The sequence below is a fragment of the Coturnix japonica genome, chromosome 2 (assembly GCF_054131305.1).
Source record: "Coturnix japonica strain WE chromosome 2, WE-NBRP24, whole genome shotgun sequence".
In the NCBI taxonomy this organism is placed as follows: Eukaryota; Metazoa; Chordata; class Aves; order Galliformes; family Phasianidae; genus Coturnix; species Coturnix japonica.
Genome location: NC_140664.1, coordinates 20997567 through 21015598, shown reverse-complemented (window position 1 = coordinate 21015598; position 18032 = coordinate 20997567). Strand labels below are relative to the sequence as shown.

General features: G+C 39.9%; 1 protein-coding gene across 4 annotated transcripts in view; it reads right to left on the bottom strand.

Moving 5' to 3' along the window:
• RAD54B (RAD54 homolog B) overlaps window positions 1–18032 on the bottom strand; it is a 56773-nt gene that overhangs the window by 15451 nt on the left and 23290 nt on the right. For 2 of the 4 annotated variants that reach the window (XM_015855932.3, XM_015855933.3), the window contains 2 exons: window positions 3474–3674; window positions 1432–1719 (listed from right to left, as the gene is read on the bottom strand). In XM_015855932.3, the coding sequence (XP_015711418.2) occupies window positions 1432–1719; window positions 3474–3674 (489 nt within the window). Of the gene's footprint in view, window positions 1–1431; window positions 1720–3473; window positions 3675–4654; window positions 4769–15760; window positions 15816–18032 lie in introns of those variants that run through there. The other 2 variants (XM_085537205.1, XM_085537206.1) reach the window with 2 other exon arrangements.

The window sequence follows — 18032 nt, the reverse complement described above, 5'->3', positions numbered from 1 at the left end:
AGATTTTAGATTAGAAAGCTAATGCAGAATCGTCATGAAGGTGCCTCATTAGACCAAACATAATCAAGCTGAATTCAAACTAGAAGACAGTGCTAATGAGTTTGCACTTATGGAAGTGCCAATGATATCGCTAATTACTATATAATCAACATATCATTGTTTATTTACACAGTTGTTAAGTAGCAGCTTTGTCAAGATATGAGGTAAAAAGCTGGACAGAGCTATAACTATAGAAAGAATGTAGAAGAACTCTCCTTTTTAATATTTCTTTAAAATCATCTTTCTTTTTCATCTGAAAGATAAAGCCATGAGCAGAATTTACAAGGCCTGCTCTGAAAGTAACGTCTCCTATTTTATTATGTTGGCCCATGATGTCAGAGGCAGATGTTGGTGGTATAGCAGCAGAGACTGAAGCTTCCCACCAATATTTCATCACATGTTGTTGCCATGCAACAGATGGCAGCAGAGGGGCAGTATGACAAAACAGCACCTGGCACGGAAGTGCATATGAAGCAAAGGTGTGCCACTGAATTGGAGCCACAGGCCTTCATTGACACTTGTTGAATGTTTGTGGATGTGCTAACAGTGCTAACAGTGGGTGTTAGCACAGTGAAGTGGTGAGTGGTACATTTGAACACTGACAACAGCAGTGTGAAAGACAGGTCACGTTCTGGACAGCCATACAACAGCCATATGACAGCCAATTTATAAGTGTGGCATGCAGGCTATAATTCATTTCTGGCAAAAATGCATGGCCAATGGTGGTGACTCCATTGAAAAATAGTATTCTGTAGCTCATAATTTGCTCTGTCTGATAGTGTTACCATGTTCTTCGTATCTGTCGTAGTTTTCACAGAAATAAATAGGAGGCATTAGTTTCAGAGTAACCTATGTAATTTAAGAATTCTCATGACTCTTCAGTACAGGGTAGTTCTAGCATTACATAACAAAACTTTCACTCCAAAACATATCTTGTTGAGTTTGGGGCAGTAAAGTTACACTCATTGGCTGTTACGGATCAAGCACCATCAGGAGCAATTATCCACATTTGGCTGAGCTGCTCTATTACTGACCCCACTGGGAAGCTGGAACTCAACTAGAACTTTTAGTATATGTCAGATTGTTTCTCTGAATGACATACACATTTTTCTTGGCAGAACTCTCAGAAACCACTTCTACAGAAGAAACCACTCAGAAACCACTTGCTTCTACAGCCATCTGTAACATCTGTGAGCGAAAGTGATGCACTGCAGAGCATTCTACTTGTTAGAAACACACGATAAAATCCTAATATTTTGTTGACAGAAAAACCGCCACTGTATTTCAGAAATACTTCAGTAATACAGCAAGGAATGTGAAAATTCTGGTTAGACACTTAACTTTCTTGAGAGCCAAAGGGTGCTTGAATAAGCTTAAAACTTTGAACCTTACTTGTTTCATTTGGATTGTGACGAGGTTTGCAGCTCTGAGAATTGAGGAGAATATTCTCTTTAGTACTGGGTTGGCAGGCTCTTTTGATTGGCTTACAGAATTGTTTCGCAGTAGTTTGAGATAAAGCAGTTGGGACTGTTGCATGAGTCGCTATTCCAGTCTGAAAACACCTGCCACTGCTGAAGTCATCTGCTGAAATTACACCCATCACTTCAATTTCTTTTCCTCCAATCATCAGCGTTTGACCTTCCTCAAGACTGTCTAACTCTTTAGATTTATATCCAGTACCTAAAAGAAGATCAAAATTTAGGAATTAGAACAACACAGCAAATACTACTTCCTTAACATCAGTATTTATCTGCACGAAGGATTAATAAAACTGTCAACAGTTCTATCTCTGTGCAAGATCATTTGAATTCCAGACTGAAAAGCTTAGTTCTAAGTCAGGATGGGCTTTTTGGGTAGATGTGAACCTAAGAAAGACAAAAGGTGAATCCACAAAGCTCAAATGTTTATGCAGCTGCCTGAAATAATTATTTCCATAACACACAGTAAATTAAAAGAGAGGGTTTCCTAGATTCTTAGTAATATACTATAAAGAATTTAGGACACTTGCAGAGAAGAAGAGCAAGAAGTTCTGCTGTCTGGCCTCAAAAACAATCTAAAGCCAAAGCTGTTTTTAGGTTTCCATATTCCTTCTTAAATCCTGCCCTGGTGTGCCTAAGTAGAAAATAAACCAAAACCATCCTTTAAATCCTTTTTTTTCCACTTAAAAATAGTAATTCTGGAAGCTCATTCACATTCACTGTAAAACTGCTAGTTTTAAATGCAGTTTTGGAGATAAACACCACTACCCCTCACTCAGAGTACCTTCAGAATAATTGAAGAAATTTTAAAGTTACACTTGGTGTACAATTGGTTACAATTGGTGCATTTATGTTTTTCTTAGAGCAGATCAGCATTAGTGACGTTGATACTGCTGTGCTCCCTGGCACAAATAAACACAAAAAATTGTAGCACTGGGAATCAGAATATCTGTTTTCCTGCTATGTTTTCTGCTAATTCAAGAAGACACAACAACAGGGTGGTGGCTGATGCATTCCAGGCATTGCTCTCTTTCTCTCTGCCTTTTACATACCCAAGCAAGTCTGTACTTATATTGCTTCTCTATAACTGAATTTGAATTAACTTCTAAGTCTCTGATTTAAAAGTGTGTGGTGCTAACAAGGTTCACAATGTCATGATTGTAATTAAAAGTGCAGAGTACCCAAGTCAGCCTCCAAATTAATCAAATTATATCTTGTAGAAACACTGTCCAATCCAAACTCCCTACTAAATATGCTCAGCTTAGTTAGCAATGCTAATTCTTGCTTTTCTTTCAGTAAAAAATACTACCTCAAACTGACTGCAGCCTACAGTTTGCAAGTCTTATTTTTAACTCTGATAACAACCCAAACTGTGTCTTACAGCAGCAGCTGCTGCTAAAACTGCAAGACTAAAAATTGCTACACAGTTGGCTTTGGCTGGAAAATGTTGCTCTTCTTTGTCTTTCTGACAAAGATAATAGTTTTAGCTGCTTGATTGGCTGTAAAGTACAGATCCAAGCTCAAACATTCCCAGTTCCCATAGTACTGACTGGAACGTCTACAAGAAACTTACCTGTCTACCTTCTTAATTCTCACACCTTCTCCAATGCAGTACAAGAGCAACCAAAATCAACTCCTGCCTCCTTTAGCATCTCTGCTGAATTAGTGCAGCCCCATTTCCAGATCGTCTCCTTGGACTATGCACCATTTGGTGCTTCTGTGAAGAATGTTACACAGCCTGCTCCAGACTCCCCCATGCATCTGCTTTATACGTAAGAAACATAAAGCTTTCTTTCCATCTCCCTCACTGCAAAAAAAAATCTCATCTTTGCTCATCCTGTGGTCAACTTTGGTACAGATAACTCTAAAATATCTAAAAAGCCTCTTCTCTGTTATTCAAATCACACTAATTTTAAGCCAGCTGTTAACTTACACACACATGTAAATGTACAGTACCTCTGCCAATGTCTTTGCCTTCCATGTCTTTCAATATTACTGACTTTCCTTTTGTAATAAGAATAGCATCGCCTTCCCACTTCTTGTGCTTCTTCTTTGATGCCTTACACCACATAACACTGAAATACTTTGTGAGGCAGTCAGGTTCTTCCTGCGCTGCTGCTTCCTTTGCCATCCCTGATGTTGGCAAATACACTGCATCTAAAAGGGAAATGAAACAACAAAGGATATCTCAAGTTCTCTTGATGAAGTGTATATTCATTTCCATTTCAAAGTAATGCGTTTCATCTTATATAAACGAAGCGGCGTACTTCCACTCCTTGGCTTTTTATGTTAAATGTGGACTGAGAAAAAACAGCACGTAAGGACTCACCCTGAGATGAGAACCATTAAATTGTTTTTGGAAAGTATGTGCTTACTGGAAAAGGGCATTTCTTGGTGTGTTACTCAAAGAGATCCTGATTTGTCAGAATGGACGATAACCATGTAAAAAGAACAAAAAGAAAGGCTGGGGGAGAAAAATAAAAAGGAGAAAATGGCCAGTCCTGATGAAGTGGTGCTGGGCAACATTCTGGAAACAAGGGCAGGAATACGAGGTACATGACAGGAAGCAAAGGAGGCCAGTACACAGGTCTGAAGTCATCTGTACTAAGACGCTGAATAGCTATAACTGTAATAATGCAAGAGATCACTCCAACTGCTTTCCTCATTCTCTTGAAGTGATTATGTAAGTGTTGAAACAGATCATCTCTTGAGCATGCGACAACCCAAATGCTGTTACCAGGCTCAGGCTGATTTTGATTTGTCAGCAGTTAACCCATTCTAAGCAACATAAATATAAAAGCTAATACAAAATGTTTAGGTTAATAAGGTTAAGAAATTATAATAGAACTGACAGCAGTTGATCATAATATCGATTAAGAATAAATGCACACTTCCAAGAGTTAGCTATCTGACATGAGCCAAGCAATGGCAGATAAGTCCTCAGCATTATCTAAAGGAATATCTGTAGCATTCCTTTTCAGCACATGCACAGCTTCAAAGAGAGAATCAGACTAATTTTCATTAAAATACCCTTGCATGCTGGTTAAAGGCTTAAATCGGTTTGCTCCTTTGATTCCAGCTGGGATTGAACACTACAGAAATCTGTTAGGAAAAAGCACTTTATACCACAGACTAACCTTTTCACAGTTTCCAGGTGTGCTGGTGTTTAAAGGATAGACGGCAAGAGCAGAGGTTTGCTTACAATAAAAATGAAGCAACTGAATAGTAATAAGGCAAATCCACAATAAATAGAGGCAACTACATAACTCATTCAACAAGCCTACATCTTCTTAAAACTGTGAAACACTGGCATGTTATATGACTAAATGAGTGTGCAATTTTTGATATTTTAAATGGACTATCTAAATGAAAAACTGATTTTCTGGTTGTCTGTAGTATCTCTTGTGACAGGTGCCCCACCTCCAAGGGGCAACAGAGCAGCTACTGGGTACCGGCACAGCAGTCAGGGATCCACGTAGATGGAACATGGGAAATGAGACAAAGAACAAATCCTTCTAGTTTTGCAAAAAGGTGCAAGAGTTTTACTGGATCTTCAGTAATCACAAGAAATACGATTTGGAGGAGCAGTGGACAGAGAGGGAGAAAGAGAAAACTATGACTGAGCTAAAAATAAAAGATATTTGATTCGATGTTAATTGATTCAGCAAAAGAAATACAAGACAGTTTTCTCTTTGTCTTTTGAACTGGTTCTCATATTTTAATCAGCAACTGCTATTCCTTTCATCGTTTAAAGACTTTAAATAAGTTACTGTAAGAATGAAAGAGATTTTGTTGCAGAGCTTTCTTCTCTCCTGAAGGATGCTGTTCCACAACCAGAAATGACCTCCTGGTCTCCTCCACTGACCTCACACACGAGTTTGCTGACCCCTAAGATCTGTTTTATGGTCACTGCTCTTTTACTCAGGGAATCCTGTTTGTTGCTATCTGAATCACCAATAGATTAACTTCCAGGTCAATAACAATTCCTCAAACTCTTCTTAGCCCCACTTCAGGTAAAAATAATAACAGAAGAATAATTTAAAAATAATATTGGAAACTGGTAGCACTTGGTAGCTGATTTTTGGAGAGAAGGATTTCTAAAGCAAACTACCCTCAGTAAGCAGCAAACTGGACGTCAGTATTCCATATCATACTACCATGTTCCTATGGAAAAAACGAAAATCATGTGATGCTCAGTTTTCTTCCCTCAATTTGTCTTTAACTCACCGTAATTTCTGTTTATACCAATATCCATCAATTATTTGTCAGTGCCACATAACGTATTCTCCTTTTACCTGTAACTACAGTAGAGTTTCAGATAACAGTGTTATGGTCTTTTTCTTTCTCTGCAGCCAAACCCTCACTGACTACTGATGGAAGGCACCACCTTAGACAGAGCTCGTTTTGCTGAGATCCTCTCTGCAGGTGTCAGTTCTGCACTGCACTGTTAATCAGTTGGGACTGAGATAATAAATAACAGGAACTCTGTGCATAGCAGACTAAGAGGAAGATCAGGAAATCATGCCCATGCATCTCCCTCCCAAAAGGCTAACTGCCTCCCAGGGAGTGCAAGAAAATGCAGCAAGTGACAGTGAAGGGCTTGGGAATCCTAAAACCTTGGGTGATAAGGCCTTAAAAGCTTCCACAAACAGGAACATACCTGGCTGGAAAGAAAAGGATTAAGTTTCAAGACATAAACCATTGCTTACTCGACATGAGAAACAGCTTCAGCCACCTTCACGGAGGTGATGATTTACAGAAAACGGGACAGGATCCAAGAAAGGGGATGGGGGAGCGTTCCAATGGCAAACCAGCTTAACCAGTTTCTGTAGAGCAGGACTTGGAGAAAACCTATCGATGAAACGTGCTGGCTTACTCCCAGTTCACTGAGAAAGCTGCATTATGAAACGCCACAAAATGTAAATCAATGTGCATTTTGAGGAGCCTGTGCAGTGTGGCTGGCAGCCGTGTAACTGTGCATTATAAGGAGCTTGGCATGCTCCAGTGAGCAGCACACCAGACCCTCAGCCCGAGGTGTGGTTTAATGGGTGGCTTAACCCCATCTAACTGCGGGCTGCTGCCAAAAACCCCTGAGCGTCCTCCTCCTCCCTGCTCCCACACTGCTGCTTGTCCAGCAGCTTAGCAGCTAAGAAGCCAGGGCACACGGATCGATGAATCACATGAGCAACCAAAGTCAATACAAGGAGAGGGAACGTGGTTCCCAACAAGGAGACAGTCTCTTTCCTTGCAGCTGCCACTGTTAAGCTGAAGTGGTTTGGGAACCATGGGATCTGTCAAGTTGCTTATCAGCTCTGCACCTGGACTTTCACACTGTGAGCGAGCCTCTTAAACAAAAACACATTGTCAAAATGCAAAAGCTGTAGCTTAAAGAGAACAACTTTTGTTCAAGTTGTGTTCTATGGTACAAAAGAATAAATTATTAGAAGAAAAAAAAAGAGAGAGAGAGAAAGAGAGAGAGAGGGAAAGAAAGGGGGAGGCAGAACCAAAAATCTGGACTGAGATAAAAGGAGATTTGGCCTCTGAATCACAGCTGAAACTCAATGACAGGGTCTTCCTGTAGCCTCTGCAGCCACCTCTGCATACACGTCATCCACCTGCTCTGCAGATCCAATATTGGCCCTGTCTTCTGAGCAGAGGTGTTTTACAAAGCAGAGAAAGCAGATGTGCACACAGAAGTATCTTGATCCATACAAAATATCTGTGTTAAGCAATTCTAAGATATCCCAGGAATGTTTCAAGAAATATTAGACAGAGATAACATCATCATTCATTTACAAAGCAATTTCAGTCTAATGATAACTTTAATATTAAGCTAACATGTAAATGCATATTACTGTGCCTTGAAGATAGAAAAATACATCCTAAGTCTTCTCACAGAGTTCCTATGAAGCATTTTACAAGAGGAGCAGCCATGAAGAGTTGAGCTGACTTGCCCTCTTATCATAGGAATCAACAGCAGATGGGATCACATCTGAGTTGCTTGATTACAATCCAGTGCTTCATGCCCCTGTTTTAAACACAAAATGTGTAACACTGAATCTGTCCTGCACACATCAGCATTCCTGCCAAAACAAAGCCACCATTACCAGAGAAGCCCACAGTGCTATCAGTACTTAAGTTCTGTGGATGAGCTGTGGGGACTTGAAGTCCTAACAGAGAAAAGCCTAATTTTAATGATTTCATTAGTACTGAAGAATGTGGAACATCTCTTGATGTGAGACTTCTTAAGATTTTGTTTGTTTGTTTTAAAAGCTAAAGCACAGATGGTTCATTTTTTGCTGTTTTTATCTATTTCATAGAACTGAATAAGCTTGTTGAATGTGAAAATTAATTCACCTAAAGAATGCTATTGCAAAAAGGAATATTCTCTCTAAAAAACCACATCATTGTTTTACATCCAAACTTATTTTTAAACAAAGATACAAATGCTCAAACATTGATCATAAAATACTGTTTTATGAGAACAGAAACCAGAGATGAATGTGATTTTAGTCAGAATAAATATTATTCCTTGTAGAATTTCTATTAACTCAATTCTCTGGAGAAGAATCCAGAAATCAGGGGAGAAGGCGGCGCTTCTTTTTTGGTTTTGGCCAGGGCAAAACTTTTTCCATCCCTGAGAGCTAAAAGCTTTTGGAAATAAATGCAGTTTGCACACTCTGTGCAACTTAATTTCCTGAGGATTACACAGTGGACATGCTCAAACTGAGGCCGAGAATAACTTTCTCTGTAGTCACAGCTCTCACTGCTTGGACCAAAGCTGGGTCTCTTCCAAACATGCCAGCAGGGAATTTGTTCTTCTCAATCAGAGACAGTAGCTCCCTTCCTGAGACAGAACAGGAAAAGATGGCAGATAGGGAGCAGATACATGGAAGTGCTCCTTGGGAGAAGCCTGAAAAGAAAGTGTACTACCAGACAGGAAAGCTTATTGCACCTCGTCTCTGTCCTTCAAAATTCAAGGTTCAGTAAAAACACATGAATTGCTGGAAGACACCAAGGGAAACCAAGGGAAGACCTAGGAGGAGGAAATGAGAACAGGAGCTGATAAGGCATTGTCAGGGAAAGTAAAGGAAAAAGTTACAGTGGAGAAAACAGCCAGGGACAACAGAGTATTGCAACATTAGAGATGGCAAGCAGGTGAGCCCTGAATGGAAATGGTGGTACAAAGACGTAAGAGCACTCAGATCAATTCACCTCCTGATAAAAAGGGCCCACATCACTCCCTCATCCTCCTAGTTTGATTACAGTTTCAGTGACCTGGATCCATTTGACAGATCATACCACATGAGACCATCAATTCTGAGTTTAGGACTGTGGTGTCAAACAGATGATTGGTAATGGCCGAGGCAGTGTAGATCAATGAGAAGCTAAGGCTTGGATTACCTTGCCATTCTCATTCAAGACCCTTTGGTACTTTCTGTTCTTCAGCCTGAACCATTTTCAGTCTTTAATCTTGTTTGTTGTTAGCAAAAGTGCAAAGTTCACTGGGCAAAATAGTACATGACGCTGTAATAATGGTCTGCACTGAACGCAGCAGCCTTTTAACAAAATCGTTCAATTTCTTACCTCAAAGGGTAAAAATTAGAGTTTCAACTTGGTCTGTCTTACTCAGATAAAAACATTAAATGACATGGAAAAATCATTTTAGAAATGTTAATTTGCTCTAAAAGCCCAAAGAATAGTAACTATAACTCTGTGGTGCCAAACTACCTTACTCCCCACCGTCTCAAAAAGCAACTTATTATGTGAATAGTTTTAAGGTAAGATAAACTAAATAGTGCCTTTGATATCAGGATACCACCTGCATTGTTTTCCAGTGTTCCCTTGTGGTGTAAGGAAATCATATAACCTTAAACTTTTCAGTAGCAGACAGTTGTTGGAGTGCCTGATTTGAGATTCAGTTTCATTTGTAATAATACCAAACACTGTGCACAGAGGCAATTGAATTTGTGATTTTAATAGATTAACTGTAGAATCATAGGACCATTGAAAGGTTTGGGCTGGAAGGCTCCTTAGAGACCCACCTAGCTCCAATCCCCTGCCATGGGCAGGGCTGCCCCCACCAGCTCAGGCTGCCCAGGACCTCATCCAACTTGACCTTAAACAACTCCAGGGATGGGGCACCCACAGCTTCTCTGGACAGTGCTTAACCACCCATACAGTGAATAATTTCTTCCTTTTATCTAATCTAAATCTACCATATTTTAGTTCAAAGACATTATTCCTTGTCCTGTCACTATACACCCTTGTAAAAAGTCCCTTGCCATCTTTCCTATAGGCCACAGTAGGTACTGCAGGTCACAATGAGGTCTTCCCAGAGCCTATTCTTCTCCAGGCTGAATATCTTTCAGCCTGCCTTCAGAGAAGAGGTGCTGCAGCATTCTGCCCATCTTTGTGGTCTCTGGACCACAAAGCTCCACTTTCTTGCACTGGGGGCCCCAGGCCTGGATGCAGTACTCCAGATGGGGCCTCATAAGAGCAGAGCAGATGGGGACAATCCCCTTCCTCACCCTGCTGGCCACCCTTCTGTTGATGCAGCCCAGGATACAGTTGGCTTTCTGAGCTAGAAGCAAACACTGCTGCTCACGTCAAACTTTTCATCCACTGGAACCTCCATGTCCTTCTCTGTGTGGCTGCTCTCCATCCATCCATACCCTACTTATTGTACCGTATATTGAAGCTCTTAGATAATACAGTCCTAGATGATTCAACCTACACCTTTGGTATTTACGGAGCTTTTTGATCTTACTCTCTCTGTGCCTCACTTCCCACTTTATGTCCTAGGAAGTAGAAGTAATATCAACCTCTTATCTCTCAAGGCTGTTGTGGAACGCAGGTACATTCATGACATGCTCAGCACCTATTGCAATGGGCACCAGAGGAAAAAAAAAATCAGGAAATTAATTCAAAATAGTGTGATGAAATCATGGCATTAAGTCTATACCTGACCAAAAAGGAGGAAGGAAAACACTGAATAGTTGTTCACTGAATGGACACAGTCCATTCTGTAAACTGAAACTGGCAAGGAGGCCTCTAGAAATAGAATATATGATCATGAAATGAACTACAGGGCACAAGAAGCTGTAAACAGGCTGTGCCTATTTGCAGGTTTTTGGTACCTGAGTCTGCAGCCTTAGTTTTCCTTTGCAGCAGGAATTTTCTGTATACAATAAAAGAAATGACAGGTGTACTTAATTTCAACAATGAGGAACATTTGCCTCATCACCATTTAATGAAACTTTTAGTTCTTAGGGGTATCAGCTGCAGAGGAGGAGGAAAGCTTAAGCTTCGAAAATTATAGCTTCATGGTAGAAAACTATTCTTCATAAGCCTCTCAACTGCCTAAAAATCTAACTCACTCCAGCTTCCACTGTAAAAATTTAATGAACTAAGCTGAAGCTTCTGTCAAGTCCATAGAAATAGATGTGCAAGTCCTATTATCAAAGGAAAAAAGCAGCATCACTGAGAATTCTGAAATGCTGGAGGCATCATCCAGTGCAGCAAGCCAGATCAGCTCAGTAAAATACTGGAAACATCCAAAGGCCATCCAAGTTCGGTGTTTACTACTCTTCCCGCTGTACCTATCCACACTAAAAGTTTAGATTAATTTATCAACTAAAGGCGCATTTACTTCAAAATAAATAAACAAATAAATAAAAGCAAAATACATGTTTGGGACTTTGAAAATATATAGTCCTGCATTCTCCAAGCATTTGCTACTGCCTTTGGGGTTTTTAATTGAAATTAAATCTCTGTGATCTATAACATTTCATTTATAAAATCTAAGGGCTTTTAGATCTGTAGGAAGGAGAAAGTAGGGAGAAAGGGATTTATTAAGAATATTTTTTAGCACATATTAAAAGGTCAAATATTTTTCAGCTACTGTTTGTGTTTATTAATGGCCATCTTTGATTTTCATGGATTATAATAATGAGCCTTTAATATAATCAGCAAAACTTATATCTACTGTAGTAAGCATGAAAAATAATATATTCCTATCTAAATTATTTAAACAAGAGTGTTTAAAATTTATGACGTTACCCTGGAAAGAGGCACACAAAGGATGAGTCATGTTTTTGAGCATTCTCATGTGTTATGCAGCAGTGATTACTTACAGAATGGCTGACGAAATCTTTGGAAAGGGAAAGAGTAATCTTTCCAAATCAAGTTACATAACATTGATTTACATAAATGTAATCCATTCAATAGGCCAAGCAAAAAAAGTAATATTTATGGCCAAGGCCTAAAAACTTAGGGCTTCATTTGTAATTCTTACAAGAAAAGCAAAAATAAAAGAGGAATGAAAGAGGAGAAATTTTTCCTGTTTGGAGGTATGTGGTACTTACCGTGCTGCCTTGCCACTTCTTGATGTAAGAAAAAAGAACATGTTTTAAATTGCCTAGAAGTTCCAGTGCAAATAAATAAGATGATTCTATGCACTGAGCTGTAAATTCAGCATATCTTTGACAGAATTTAATTCGTGTCACCCTGTTGTGGCTGGATGACCGTGAAGAGGAAAGGGACCTGGGGGTGTTGGTTGATGCTTGGCTGAACATGAACAGACAGGGTGCCCAGGTGGCCAAGAAGACCAACAGCATCCTGGCCTGTATTAGAAATAGTGCGGCCAGCAGGAGCAGGGAGGTGATCATTCCCCTGTACTCAGCACTGGTGAGGCTACATCTCGAGTACTGTGTTCAGTTTTTTGGGCCCCTCACTACAAGAAATACATCAAGGCCTTTGAATGTGTCCGGAGAAGGGCAACAAAGCTGGTGAGGGGTCTGGAGCAGAAGTCTTATGAGGAGAAGCTCAGGGAGCTGAGATTGTTCAGTCTGGAGAAGAGGAGGCTCAGGGGAGACCTCATTGCACTCTACAACTTCCTGAAGGGAGGTTGTGATGAGGAGGAGCTTGGCCTCTTCTTCCATGCAACAAACAGGACCCAAGAAAATGGCTGCAAGTTGTACCAGAGGAGGTTTTAGATTAGACATAAGGAAAAACTTTCTCTCTGAGAGTGGTCAAGTTCTGCCTGGGGAGGTGGTGGAGTCGCCATCCCTAGCAGTGTTCAAGAGGTGCCTGGATGAGGAGCTATGAGATATGGTTTAGTGGCTTGTTGTAGTAATGGTGATGGGAGGACAGTTGGACTCAATGATCTTGCAGGTCCTTTCCAACCAAAAGACATGGATATGTGGCAACTTTCATCAGCATGGGGCCCACTTGCTATTCCCAAGGGTCTCCTCTGGCCTTTGATGTCATCTATATGAAGTTCAGCCTCTGCAGCACACACAACTTCAGCTCTTCTTACCAAACTACCATATGGAGTATGTATACGTGTGTAGGTACAAACATACATATGCATAGAAAAGGATGAGACAGAAAAATGACTGAAAAATGATAAAAATATACTTCTATTGAGAAACATCCTTAGTACCATCTTGGAATTTGATTTAGGATTTTCAAAACTAAACTACAGCAAATTAGCATTTACGGTTATATAACAAAAACTCTTCTGAAAGGCACGCATTTTATCTATCAGAAAGAATTATAACAAACAACAGTGACTGAATTCCCTAAGCAAGCTTAATTCAGCCTTTGTCTGCACACCCACTGTGCAGCACTCTGAACCACATAAATACAAACTATATTTTCCAGTTTATTGCTGGTTTTGAAGTTTTCACAGAAGAGCCAAGCCATGAGCTGTTCAGTCCAACAGTCCCATACCTGTGGAGCTGTGCTGCCAGAAGGGCAGAAGCACTCGAAATCCACACTGTCACCTCACTATACTCACTGCACTGTCACTACATGGGTTGGCAAATCTAGAGACAAATCTTGCTTTCATTCAAGCTAAGAAATCACTGTTGGGATCTCAACAATTCAGTGTGCCCAGCTGGGACGTACTCTCAAAAAAATTAATTTATTAGGGACTGTAACTAAAGTATAACAGACTTACTGCAAATGACCACAGTCTGTGCTTGCCAATGAATTATGAATCAGCCAAATGGGAAAGAGCCTTTATAGGAATGGCCACAGACCGTGTTGATGCCAAATGTCAGTACTTTCTCAAAAGCACAGAGAAACGAGAATGCTACAAAGGAAAGATCATCAAAATTTAATACAAAATGATGCAGTCTCCCTTCAGTCTGGTTCACAGAAACAAAGCTGAGCTGCTTTGAGAAAACAGAAACAAATATATATATGCTATAGCACACATACATGAGATGGGGTAACCCAGCATAAAACGGTTTGGCCAAACTGAAAGTAGACACTGGCAGTGTTATATGCAAGTCCATTGTGATAGACAACCTACTGCCAAAGCCCATCTACAATATCATCTCCCTGTATTTAACTCTGGTGAGGGCTTGCCTCAAGTACTGTGTTTTAGGCCTCTCACTATAAGAAAGACATCAAGACCCTGGAGAGTGTCCAGAGAGGGGCAATGAAGCTGTGAAGGATATGGAGCACAAGTCTTACGAGGAGCAGTTGAGAGAATGGGGATTGTTCATCCTGGAGGAGAGGAGGCTCAGGGGAGACCATATTGTTCTCTACAACTGCCTGAAATAAGGATGTGCTGAGGTGGGGGCCGGGCTCTTCTCCCAGGTAACAGAGATAGGATTGATACCTATATTTTAATTCTAATGTTCAATCTTATTCCAATACCCATATGTATATATGAACTTTGGATTTATGGCATATCTCACCTTAATTCTGTATTTCTGATACACACCATAGATTAACTCCGCAGAATTGTGTTAACAGTAGCAACAAGTGGACTAAGTAACATTTTTAGAACTGTTGCTGAGTTATGATAAATTACTTTCTTTAGCACGATCTCTTCATCAATTAATAACAGTACAACTTGAGATTAGGGCAACAGATTTTATCTACATAACACAGGAGGAACAACATTGCAGCAACTAACCACAAACAGTACAAAATCCCTTCTCCCCCACCCCCTACATTAGATAAAGGCTTTGTCCTACCGTTTCACTGTTCAATTACATCTTAAAATAGAACTGACCATTTGTAAACTCAGTTATTTCAATCACACAAATTCTGAACGTTAAAAAGAGAGAGATTCTGAGAAAGGATTAACAGTACAGACAAGGATCACACAAAGCCATGCATGGTGAGCAAATGGCAACTCACAGGATACAAACTGACTGAGCCTTAACCAAACCAGACCTTGACATCAACAGCATATGGAGGAGCATCACAGTCCAGGAAATCATCTTTTTAGATGTATTTTGTTAAATTATTACTGTTATTGTGATCATGCTAACTACAGATGAAGATCAAGCACAATATGATTTCCAAGTCTTCAGTTTTGCTAAAGAGCAAGGAGAAATCATAAGTAGAGCAACTGCTGATTATATATGGAATAAAAATCTCATGGAATAACAATACTGCTCATGTGTGACTAATACAGGGTCAGGCAAGGTGTCACGTTCACTCAGAAATCTTTGGATGGGTCAACAAATTATTTTGTGCAATCACTGGGATAAAATAGTATGCAACCCCACAGCACTTAAGAAGGACAAGAACACCAGAGAGAGTCAGTATCTGCACATTGCTCAGTCTCCCTGTGGACTCCCTGTCCCTTATCCATCCCCATTATGAAGAAATCACAACTAATGTTTTCAACTACTTCAGCACTGTAGGTATCTGATGCAAGAATTCTATCTTTAAGCTTTTAAAAACACCATAGCTTGAAGTCTGAATGTCCTGGAGCAAATGTATGTAAAGTTCTGTTAGGTTTAACCTTTCTATAGTGCAGTTTGGAGCACAAATAATTTTCAAGAAAAAGGAAAAATAAAAAAAACTAATTATGTTTACAATCTCCTTCTCTAGCCTTGGGCAACACTATGAACTTCATCAACATGAGATTCAATCACCTTGTGAAAATGTGTTATATTTGAACTGCGGAAAGACAGTTTGTCAAGTAAAACTGTGCCTCACAATTCTCCATTTGTTCCTCCAATTCACAAGCAATTTTTTTTAATAATTACAAGCAATATAAAGGCTTTGCCTATTGGAAATCACAGGGACACAAAGCATTCAAGCTCTAGTCTATGCATTCCCAAGCAAGAGAATATGTGGAAATATAAATGAAAGAAAGCAATTGAAACTAGTGAGGTGGAGAATGCTAGAAGAGAGGAATGTAAGTGTAAGATTTTGCTGTAAGTAATCTTTGCCAGCCTTAGAGTACCTCTCTTTTCTGCCATTTTTACCTGATAATGCTTCTGATGCAGGGCAAGCACAGCCAACAAGATGATGCCAGATGAGCTTGGGAGTGGGAAGAGGAAAAGATAATTAGGGAACAGTTGATAAAAGTGTAGACTGATTAAACAGTTGCTGAGATGGATAAAGTTACACAAGATGTTATCGCAATGATCGTGAGGTTATCACAGTTGTAGTTTTTTAATCTAACCCTAAAAAATTAAATTCATTTATATGTTGAGAATTCAAGTACCCCCAGAGCCTGTTTATTTCAGTTAACTTAGTAGAAGGACACGAACATATGGTAGAAATTTGCCCTTGCCTAAAATTACTCTGCTTGTACACAGTGCTTTGTAAACATGCAGACAGGGAATGCCACTGCCAGATACAGCAAAGGGAACAGGAGGATAAGAATGGGGTTGAAGGAGGGAAGGGCTTTCGACCATCCCTTTCACACATGCTAATGGAATATAATTTACTGGAACAGTAAAAATTCATAGCACTTTAAGGTCCAGAAGGACTTAGACACAGCTGTACGTGCAGATCTCCACATTAGTAATACAGAAAAAAACCCGAGAACAGGCACTGAGAAGTGCAAAGTCTGACGCAGACAGATAACCTGATACTGAGAAGCAGATGTGGGGTGAGAAAGAAAGACAGATCAGCATGGGAAGGAATAACATAGAATCAGCACCATACTGCACTGCACTGATGTCACCAACGTGTCACAAGAAGCGAGCAAACTACTATGGGATTCAAGAGATCTTCCCCACAGATCTTCCAAAAAAAAAAAAAAAGAAAGAAAAAAGAAAAGGAAAGAAACACAGCAGAGAGCAAAGCAAACTAAATGCATGATATCTCAGAGAATGAGGCATGTTGCTTGCAAGTCAGAACGAGAGGCCTTCCACAAACAAAACTAGAGACAAAGCTAGGACAACCAAACACAGAACAATGATTAGAGGGAGACCGTTCTGAGAAGGCCTGTATATTTTATTATTTCTTTACTCATTTGCATCCTTTGCCCTCCAATATCAGGAGTATAATGGGCACCATGCTCTACACAGAATCAACGCATCTACTTTCCCATCCAGTTCAGGAAGGTCTACAAGCTTTCAAAGACTGAAAATTCTTCCAGTTCCAGTTCTTGGAACTATAATACCATAGCAACAGCGTCCCTGGAGGTCACCTTTTAATCTACCTCAAAGAGAATGGAGAATTCAACCCAAAATATTCCAAAATGTCTGCAGAGCATTTTTTTTGTGGCCAAAATAAGGTTAACTGTAAGTTAAAAACATTGTAAGATATTAAGCCACCTGCAAATTATTTTCTAAACTAGGAAAAGGCATCAATTTGCAGAAACAATAACAGGAATTTATTGCCTTCCACTGGAAACTGGAATTCTGATTTTCACCAGAAAAATCAAACATTTCCAAACTGTAAGATAAGGACACGGAACGTAGTGCTGTTACCCATTTCCAAGAAGCCACACTTCAGATGGCAAAGTAGAACAAGTAAGATGTTCTAATGTTTAATAAAGTATTTATTAAAGCCAAGATTTTGACTCTTGTAAACCCAGGGAACTGAATGTCTCATGGAAGTGTTACTAGCTATATAAAAACAGATCAACGTCCTTGAACCAAAAAAGACAGAAGCAAGCCAAGGGCTGTACACAAACAGAGGCCATTCGTTCAGACATCATCATTGTAAGCACGTGCAGATATCCCCAGAAGAACCAATCCTTGGAGTATTCTTTTCTCTGTCACACAACAGGAAAAGCACGGGGCAATTCTGTGTTGACGACATCTGTTCTCACAGTCTGCATTTTTCCTCAGTTTTCCTCCTGTAACCTCTTCAAATTGTTCTAAGCACTGAAAGTCAAGATGATTTCTCTCTCACCACTCTTATAAAATTTTAACTTCAATGCTTTAAGCTCAATTAGTCCCTGAACTAAGTTACATGGTTCCAGCCTTTCGTTTTTAATAAGCATTTATCCCTGTGGTTACAAAGGTAACCTGATTCACTCAGAAGTCTGACGAGCCGTGTGGTTTACCTTCAAACAGTCTGATAACACACACTGGTGCCCCACACTCACATACTGAGGTTCTGTGGGAATGGGGAAAGAAGGAAATTTGGGACAACAGGATTGACAGTAACAAGCAGCCGCAGGAAAAAGCATTCTCTTTCCTATTGCTTTTATTCTTTCTGGTTTTGGAGCCCTCTGAGATAGGAGAAACCAAAAGAATTACATTTCCTTTGCTAGTGCTTTTTTCCTTGTTGCTGGGC